Source organism: Salvelinus fontinalis, chromosome 2 (assembly GCF_029448725.1).
Source record: "Salvelinus fontinalis isolate EN_2023a chromosome 2, ASM2944872v1, whole genome shotgun sequence".
In the NCBI taxonomy this organism is placed as follows: domain Eukaryota; kingdom Metazoa; phylum Chordata; class Actinopteri; order Salmoniformes; family Salmonidae; genus Salvelinus; species Salvelinus fontinalis.
In genome coordinates this window covers 12297192-12307191 of record NC_074666.1, presented here as the reverse complement: position 1 = coordinate 12307191, position 10000 = coordinate 12297192, and the positions used below count along the sequence as shown (strand labels likewise).

The 10000-nt window shown below is 47.8% G+C and overlaps 1 protein-coding gene across 1 annotated transcript in view; it reads right to left on the bottom strand.

Moving 5' to 3' along the window:
- Nucleotides 1–3091: 3091 nt before the first annotated feature.
- The window catches only part of smad7 (SMAD family member 7), a 53646-nt gene continuing 46737 nt past the window's right edge, over nucleotides 3092–10000 (bottom strand). The window contains exon 4 of the mRNA XM_055864032.1: nucleotides 3092–4004. Coding sequence (XP_055720007.1) covers nucleotides 3466–4004 — 539 coding nt within the window. The 3' untranslated portion in view covers nucleotides 3092–3465. The remainder of the gene's footprint in view (nucleotides 4005–10000) is intronic.

Genomic DNA, 10000 nt, shown 5'->3' with positions numbered 1-10000 from the left:
ATAACCCCAGCCCACCAGTCATATAACCCCAGCCCAGCAGTCATATACCCCCAGCCCAGCAGTCATATAACCCCAGCCCACCAGTCATATAACCCCAGCCCACCAGTCATATAACCCCAGCCCACCAGTCAAATACCCCCAGCCCACCAGTCAAATACCCCCAGCCCACCAGTCATATACCCCCAGCCCACCAGTCATATAACCCCAGCCCACCAGTCATATAACCCCAGGAGAGAGGGAGGGATGGGAGAGACGGAGGGAGGGAGGGATGGGAGAGGGGGAAGTGGAAACTGGGTCTTGGTGAATGAAGGTCCCTTTCTGAGACACTGAGTGTGGGTAAAGCAGATGGCACCCTATTCCCTACATAGTGCACTATTTTTGACCATAGGGAATCCCATAGCGCTCTGGTGAAAAGTAGTGCACTACATAGGGAATAGGGTACAAATTTGGCGCAGCAGGTTTACTGTAGTAATCCCCTGGGCAGACATCCATCTGACAGACAGGCAGCAGGAGGAGACAGCAGTAGTCTAGACATTGTGGTCAGAGTGGAGCAGAGCACGTTCAGAACACACACTGTCTCTTCATGACAAGGAGCCACCAGGGTCGGATTAAAAAAAGGGTTTGGTTTTGTATTGACTTCAATGGAGAGATGGTTGTTTTATATTGACTTCAATGGAGAGATGGTTGTTTTGTATTGACTTCAATGGAGAGATGGTTGTTTTGTATTGACTTCAATGAAAATATGGTTGTTTATATTGACTTCAATGGAGAGATGGTTGTTTTGTATTGACCTTAATGGAGATATGGTTGTTTTGTATTGACTTCAATGGAGAGATGGTTGTTTTGTATTGACTTCAATGGAGATATAGTTGTATATATTGACTTCAATGGAGAGATGGTTGTTTATATTGACTTCAATGGAGATAATCCGTTGCATCTAACTTTCAATTTATTTACCTTTATTTAACTAGGCAAGTCAGATAAGAACAAATTCTTATTTACAATGACGGCCTACCCCGGCCAAACCCTAACCTGAACGACGCTGGGCCGATTGCGCGCCGTCCTATGGGACTGCCAATCACATCCGGTTGTGATACAGCCTGGAACTCTGGAAAATCAACTGTCAATCTCAAATACATTTATATTTATTTTCAGATTGCTTTTCCTTGTAGGCAGTGTAGGCTGCTACAGTTTGTTTTATTGAACCAATCCCTGAGTTCACTGTAATGTTTCACTCCGTCTTGTAGTTCAAAATCAAATCAAATGTTATTAGTCACATGTGCTGAGTACAACAGGTGTAAACGTTACAGTGAAGGGGGGTGCCGGTACAGAGTCAATGTGGAGGCTATATATAGGGGGTACCTGGTACAGAGTCAATGTGGAGGATATATACAGGGGGGTAACGGTACAGAGTCAATGTGGAGGCTATATACAGGGGGGTAACGGTACAGAGTCAATGTGGAGGATATATACAGGGGGTACCTGGTACAGAGTTAATGTGGAGGCTATATACAGGGGGGTAACGGTACAGAGTTAATGTGGAGGCTATATACAGGGGGTACCTGGTACAGAGTTAATGTGGAGGCTATATACAGGGGGGTAACGGGACAGAGTTAATGTGGAGGCTATATACAGGGGGGTACCGGTACAGAGTCAATGTGGAGGCTATATACAGGGGGGGTAACGGTACAGAGTTAATGTGGAGGATATATACAGGGGGTACCGGTACAGAGTCAATGTGGAGGATATATACAGGGGGTACCTGGTACAGAGTTAATGTGGAGGCTATATACAGGGGGGTAACGGTACAGAGTTAATGTGGAGGATATATACAGGGGGTACCTGGTACAGAGTTAATGTGGAGGCTATATACAGGGGGGTAACGGTACAGAGTTAATGTGGAGGCTATATACAGGGGGGTACCGGTACAGAGTCAATGTGGAGGCTATATACAGGGGGGTAACGGTACAGAGTTAATGTGGAGGATATATACAGGGGGGTACCGGTACAGAGTCAATGTGGAGGATATATACAGGGGGGTACCGGTACAGAAAGCAATTCATTATGATGTTTATCCCTTTGTAGTCAGTCAGTTCTCTCTTAGCTGGAGAAGGAACACGCACACATGTTAGAGACCAGCCCTGCTCGGTGATGTTGGTTTTCAGCCTGCCTCTCCCAGCCCTGCTCGGTGATGTTGGTTTTCAGCCTGCCTCTGCCAGCCCTGCTCGGTGATGTTGGTTTTCAGCCTGCCTCTGCCAGCCCTGCTCGGTGATGTTGGTTTTCAGCCTGCCTCTGCCAGCCCTGCTCGGTGATGTTGGTTTTCAGCCTGCCTCTGCCAGCCCTGCTCGGTGATGTTGGTTTTCAGCCTGCCTCTGCCAGCCCTGCTCGGTGATGTTGGTTTTCAGCCTGCCTCTGCCAGCCCTGCACAGTGATGTTGGTTTTCAGCCTGCCTCTGCCAGCCCTGCACGGTAATGTTGGTTTTCAGCCTGCCTCTGCCAGCCCTGCTCGGTGATGTTGGTTTTCAGCCTGCCTCTGCCAGCCCTGCTCGGTGATGTTGGTTTTCAGCCTGCCTCTGCCAGCCCTGCTCGGTGATGTTGGTTTTCAGCCTGCCTCTGCCAGCCCTGCTCGGTGATGTTGGTTTTCAGCCTGCCTCTGCCAGCCCTGCTCGGTGATGTTGGTTTTCAGCCTGCCTCTGCCAGCCCTGCTCAAGTACCTTAGTACCTTAGTACCTCAGTACCTCAGTACCTCAAGTACCTCAGTACCTTAGCACCTCAGTACCTCAAGTACCTCAGTACCTTAGTCCCTCAAGTACCTCAGTACCTCAGTACCTCAGTACCTTAGTACCTTAGTACCTTAGTACCTCAGTACCTCAGTACCTTAGTACCTCAAGTACCTTAGTACCTCAGTACCTTAGTACCTCAGTACCTTAGCACCTCAGTACCTTAGCACCTCAGTACCTTAGTACCTCAGTACCTTAGTACCTCAAGTACCTTAGTACCTCAGTACCTCAGTACCTTAGTACCTCAAGTACCTTAGTACCTTAGTACCTCAGTACCTACACCCACAGAAAAAAAACACCAGTAGAAAAATATAATTTCTCTTATTTATTTTGGCATTTCTTTGTTTGTATTTATATTAAGCAAAGTGCATCTTATTTTACTCATCAACACATTGCACAATACATAAATAATGATGCATATAAAACGTCTTCATATGTACAAGTAATAATATATTTATATATAACATAAAATACATTTTCGCTTTTAATTTCACTTTTAATTAAATCTTTGAGTCATTTGTCATATTAAACAAGTTTATTGGCTTTTGTTTGTCTCTTCTTTAAACATCTTTCTTTTTGAAGTTCCGTCTCCTGGAAAAAAAGGAAAGGTAAGGGACTAGTCTGTGTCCTTTGTTCTCTCCTGGTCCTCGAATGAGGAGAACGAGGGAGAGGAAGGTAATCCGTTTCTATTGGTTGTTGAATATGACCTCCAGCCAACATGGGCAGCTACTAATAAACTGTCTTGTGTAGCACTGGCCCCAGCCCTTCACAAAGCTGATCTGTACAGTAAACCCAGTCCTCGGCTGCTGTGTGAACTCGTGATCATTAGGCCTCTGCAGGCTGTCTGCCTTCTCAAAGTCAAAGGCCTTAATGGAGAAGCCGGGGAACACTTTATGCACCAGCAAGGTCCGCGAGTCGGGATTGTCCAGTGTGGCCGACTTGATAAAGATGGGGTAGCAGCTGCGGTTGTACACCCACACCCCGTCGTCCTCCCGACTCAGCTGGATGCCGTAGCCGATCTTGGTCCGCACCATCTGAGCCAGCGGGCTCTTGTTGTCGGAGCTGAGCTGGCCCAGGCAGAAGCCGTTCCCCTGAGGTAGGTCGTAGAAGATGTCCAGGGAAGGCTCCTGGACCGAGTAGAGGCGCCCCACGCGGGTCTTCTCCTCCCAGTACGCAACCACGCACCAGTGGGATCTGTCGCCCGACTCCTGGAGAGCTTGGGAATCTATAGTGAGAGACGGAGAGAGAGGAGGGTTACAACACTGGACTGAACATACAGCAGATTAAACATAACATGTATTTTATTCATTTCAAATGAGTGACTCAGAAGGAAAGATTAAATGAGAAGAGAGGATAGGACAGATGAGGATAGAGGGATGAAAGGAGAGAGAGAGAGGGGGGAATAGAGGATAAAGGAAGCAGACTGGCCAACATTGAGTCCATTAGTGAGTCAACAGGAAAACAAGTATTTTTGACCAGCCTGATGATGCAGTGGCTGAGAGATTTAAGAGGAATTCTTATCAACAACTACTCAATTAAAGTCTTAAAAAAGTCTCGAAACGAGGAGATAAAAGAAACAAACTGTTTTACTACCGCCAACTCTTAACTAAATACTGTATGTAGACATTTCACAATATGTTTTAATATTTGGATGTTTAAGCCACAAAGCGCTATGACTCAAAAAAGTATAATCAATACCACAGTGCATCCTTAATTTCACAATCATCATCCAAAAACAACAGACATTTCTGGAATTCGCACAAGATAAGCAACACACACACACACACACACACACACACACACACACACACACACACACACACACACACACACACACACACACACACACACACACACACACACACACACACACACACACACACACACACACACACACACACACACACACACACACACACCCATCCAAACCCTGTTTATACAAGCCTTAATGGTTATCTTCTGTCTGGAGCCTTGTATTTTCCTTACAGGCCGACTAACAATGTTCTGACGTCAAGCAGACGGTAAATCTGTCCTAATCACTGTTTTATAGCCGTTCACCTCATTCTACCACAGGAAATTACAAGTAATAGGTTTAATATTCAAGAGAGGGCAACGAGAAGGAAATGTAGCTTCTCTTTGAAAGACCCTCTTAAATGACACCCTATTCCCTTTACAGTGCAGTACTAGTAGAGTGTCCTCTGGGAGGAAGGTTATAAGAGCTGCTCTCCTCTCCACTCTGCACATAGGAATGGGTTTGATTAAAGGAGACGAAAGACCCTCTTAAATGACACCCTATTCCCTTTACAGTGCAGTACTAGTAGAGTGTCCTCTGGGAGGAAGGTTATAAGAGCTGCTCTCCTCTCCACTCTGCACATAGGAATGGGTTTGATTAAAGGAGACGAAAGACCCTCTTAAATGACACCCTATTCCCTTTACAGTGCAGTACTAGTAGAGTGTCCTCTGGGAGGAAGGTTATAAGAGCTGCTCTCCTCTCCACTCTGCACATAGGAATGGGTTTGATTAAAGGAGACGAAAGACCCTCTTAAATGACACCCTATTCCCTTTACAGTGCAGTACTAGTAGAGTGTCCTCTGGGAGGAAGGTTATAAGAGCTGCTCTCCTCTCCACTCTGCACATAGGAATGGGTTTGATTAAAGGAGACGAAAGCAACGGCCCAATGAAACACACAAGGAAGGAGAAGCAGCAGTAAGTTATACTACAGCTACAAACGACTAGGACTGAAAAGTCTTCATTCCAAAGTAAAGTTACAGCAGCACAGCACACGAGGTAAACAAGTTCCTTTACTAGTAAACGCATCGGTATTCAGAGAGAAAGCTGTAGATGGATAACGGCAGCTATGTGATTGGTTGAAAATCTACGCCTACTGTAGTGTTGCAAAATTCCAGGTAACTTTCCTTAAATGACCAGGTTTTCCAGAAATGCAGAAGATTCCTGCATCACAAAGGAATAAGCGAGGAAATCCAGAATCCTCCAATCAGGAGTTCTGGAAAACCTGGGTTTTTTGTATCTTCTCTGCGAGGGTCAGACATTCGATGGTTAAAAGTTCACAAAACAAAAAAAAGGACAGAGCCCCCTTACAGTCAGTTTGGTTCCCTCTCTCCCACCCCCCCCATCCATCCCTCCTCTCTCCCACCCCCCCATCCATCCCTCCTCTCTCCCACCCCCCCATCCATCCCTCCTCTCTCCCACCCCCCCCCATCCATCCCTCCTCTCTCCCAACCCCCCATCCATCCCTCCTCTCTCCCACCCCCCCCATCCATCCCTCCTCTCTCCCAACCCCCCATCCATCCCTCCTCTCTCCCACCCCCCATCCATCCCTCCTCTCTCCCACCCCCCCATCCATCCCTCCTCTCTCCCACCCCCCCCCATCCATCCCTCCTCTCTCACCCCCCCATCCATCCCTCCTCTCTCCCACCCCCCCATCCATCCCTCCTCTCTCCCACCCCCCCATCCATCCCTCCTCTCTCCCACCCCCCATCCATCCCTCCTCTCTCCCACCCCCCCATCCATCCCTCCTCTCTCCCACCCCCCCATCCTCTCTCCCACCCCCATCCATCCCTCCTCTCTCCCACCCCCCATCCATCCCTCCTCTCTCCCACCCCCCATCCATCCCTCCTCTCTCCCACCCCCCCATCCATCCCTCCTCTCTCCCACCCCTCCATCCATCCCTCCTCTCTCCCACCCACCCATCCATCCCTCCTCTCTACCACCCCCCATCCATCCCTCCTCTCTCCCACCCACCCATCCATCCCTCCTCTCTCCCACCCCCCATCCATCCCTCCTCTCTCCCACCCCCCATCCATCCCTCCTCTCTCCCACCCCCCATCCATCCCCCCCCTCTCCCACATCCCCCATCCATCCCTCCTCTCCCCCCCCTCTCTCCCACATCCCCCATCCATCCATCCCGCCTCTCCCCCCCTCTCTCCCACATCCCCCATCAATCCCTCCTCTCTCCCACACCCCCCCCTCTCCCACATCCCCATCAACCCCCCCCTCTCCCACATCCCCCATCAATCCCCCCTCTCTCCCACAAACCTCATCAAACCCTCCTCCCCCCCAACCCGCCCCCCCTCTCTCCCACATCCCCTACATCCCCCATGAATCACTCCTCCCTCCAGTCCTTTCATCTTTCTGGGCCGGCAGTGTAGCCAGTAATTTGTGCAGCAGAAGACCCAGAGCTGAGTCAGAGCAGAGGGAACTATCCGGTTCTGTTAATAGAGCAGTATCTCAGTCTGCTCTGCTCTCGCCAGGCTGCTCTACAGCCTGTTATTAGCTCAGGGTCCAGTCTTCATCTCAAGTGGCTTCCTATTCACTATACAATGTAGCCCATAGTCCTCTGGTCTAAAGTAGTGCACCATTTAGGTAATAGGGTGCTATTTTGGACGCAGTTCCAGAATTCATTAGGAACTGGTGGAAAAAAGGAAAATAACAACACCAGGGAAGGGAAAAGATTTCTTCCACAAAATGACAGGCTGTTCATGGGCCGTTCTCTTTGAAGTCGGCCGATGTAAGGCCAAGGGGAATTATCGTAAATCCAACCAGCTAGCTCCCTGGCTATTGAGGACAAAGTTAGTATTTACGTTTGAGAAAGAAAGAAAAAAACATTCCTCAAACTGACTGAGGAAAGAGGCACAAAGGGAGAGCAGGCCGCTCCTCCCTCTGTGTGTGTGTGTGTGTGTGTGTGTGTGTGTGTGTGTGTGTGTGTGTGTGTGTGTGTGTGTGTGTGTGTGTGTGTGTGTGTGTGTGTGTGTGTCTGTGTGTGTGTGTGTGTGTGTGTGTGTGTTTCTGTGTGTGTGTGTGTGTGTGTGTGTGTGTGTGTGTGTGTGTGTGTGTGTGTGTGTGTGTGTCTGTCTGTGTGTGTGTCTGTGTGTGTGTGTGTGTCTGTGTGTGTGTGTGTGTGTGTGTGTGTGTGTGTGTGTGTGTGTGTCTGTGTGTGTGTGTGTGTGTGTGTGTGTGTGTGTGTGTGTGTGTGTGTGTGTGTGTGTGTGTGTGTGTGTGTGTGTGTGTGTGTCTGTGTGTGTGTGTGTGTGTGTGTGTGTGTGTGTGTGTGTGTTTCTGTGTGTGTGTGTGTGTGTGTGTGTGTGTGTGTGTTTCTGTGTGTGTGTGTGTTTCTGTGTGTGTTTGTGTTTCTGTGTGTGTGTGTGTGTGTGTGTGTGTGTGTGTGTGTGTGTGTGTGTGTGTGTGTGTGTGTGTGTGTGTGTGTGTGTGTGTGTGTGTCATTTCAAAGGTCTCAAAGCGAATATTCTCATTATCCTTGTATGCAAGCGATTCGAGGCAAAGCTCTCACCTGTGGGATGTGCTCTCTATTCCTCCCTCCCTCCCTCCCTCCCTCCCTCCCTCCCTCCCTCCCTCCCTCCCTCCCTCCAGTTCAATTCAAAGGGGCTTTATTGGCATGGGAAACATGTTTACATTGCTAAAGCAAGTGAAATAAACAAACAAAACTAAGATGAAAATCTAACAAAATCAACTAAAAACGATTAGAAATGAACTGTAAACATTGCACTCAAAAAGGTTTCAAAAATATAAAATCCTTTCAAGTGTTATATTATCAGCTAGGAGTGTTTTAGTAATGTGCAAATAGTTGTAGTATGACGAGTGGGGGAAGATAAATAAACAGATAGGTATTGGTGGTATTTATAATGTTGTTTGTTCTCCACTGGTTGCCCTTTCCTCATGGCAACGGCCCACACATCTTGCTGCTGTGATTGCACATTGGGGTATTTTGCCGAACAGATATGTGACTTTATCAATGTTGTATTTGTTTTTTAATTCTTTGTGATCTGTGGGAAATATCTCTAATGTCACTAACGTGGTCATACATTTTGCAGGAGGTTAGGAAGTGCAGCTCAGTTTCCACCTCATTTAGTGGACAGTGGGCACATATCATGTCTTCTGTTGAGAGCCAGGTCTGCCTATGGTGACCTCTCTCAATAGCAAGGCTATGCTCACTGAGTCTATACATAGTCAAGGATTTTCTTCATTTGGGGTCATTTGGGTAATTCTACCACTCTCTGTTTAGGGACAGTTAGCATTCCAATGTGCTGTTTTTGGTTTATTCTTTCCAGTATGTCAAATAATTATCTTTTAGTTTTCTCATGATTTGTTGGGTCTATAATTTTGCTATCCTGGGGCTCTGTGGGGTCTGTTTGTGTTTGTGAACAGAGCCCCAGGACCAGTTTGCTGAGGGGAATCTTCTCTAGGTTCATGTCTCTGTAGGTGGGGACTTTGTGGTGGAATATGTGAGGATTGCTTCCTTTTAGGTGGTTGAAGAATTGAACAGATCTTTTCTGGATGTTGATAACTAGTTGGTATAGTCCTAATTCTGCTCTGCATTCATTGTTAGGGGGTTTGCATTGAAGACAAAGTATAATTGAGCAGAATTCTGCGTGCAGAGTCTGAATTGGGTGTTTGTCCCATTTTGTGACGCCACACCTCACAACCGCAGAGGGTAATGTGTTCTATAACTGATCCTAATTGGGATGTCAAGATTTATGTTCCCTGTGATGGTATAGAAGACCCTTCTTGCCTTGTCTCTTTGACCGCTTGTGGAAGTTATCTGTGGTGCAGACGTTAAGGCTGAGCTGGGTATAACTCTTTGTGTGTTCTAAGGCAACAGTGTCTAGATACAATTTGTATTTGTTGTCCTGGCAACTGGACCTCTCTTACTGAGATTTACTGTCAGGGCACACAGTCTGTCAGAATCTGTGCATAAGATCTAGGTGCTGCTGTAGGCCCTCCTTGGTTGGGGACAGAAGCATCAGATCATCAGCAAACAGTAGACATTTGATTTCCGAGTCCAGTAGGGTGAGGCCGGGTGCTGCCTACTCACCCTCTCTCACTCCCTTTCTCTCCTCTGTATGTTTGTTATTCTTGAGGATAAAGGTAGAGAGGAGAGAGACAGACAGAGAAAGAGAAAGAAAGCGAGGGGCCTGGCAGGCTGGCGTCGGAGGTCATTACACGGCTGCTTGTCTGAGCCTGTCATCACAGCCTGAAACCACAGAGGTATTCATCACACAGCTTAGTGCCCAACTACACACACTACATCGAGGGTGTGAGAGAGAGAGAGAGACAGAGACAGAGAGACAAAGAGAGAGAGAGAGACAGAGACAGAGAGACAGAGAGACAGAGCCAGAGAGAGAGAGAGAGAGAGACAGAGAGACAGCGAGAGACAGAGACAGAGAGAGACAGAGCCAGAGAGAC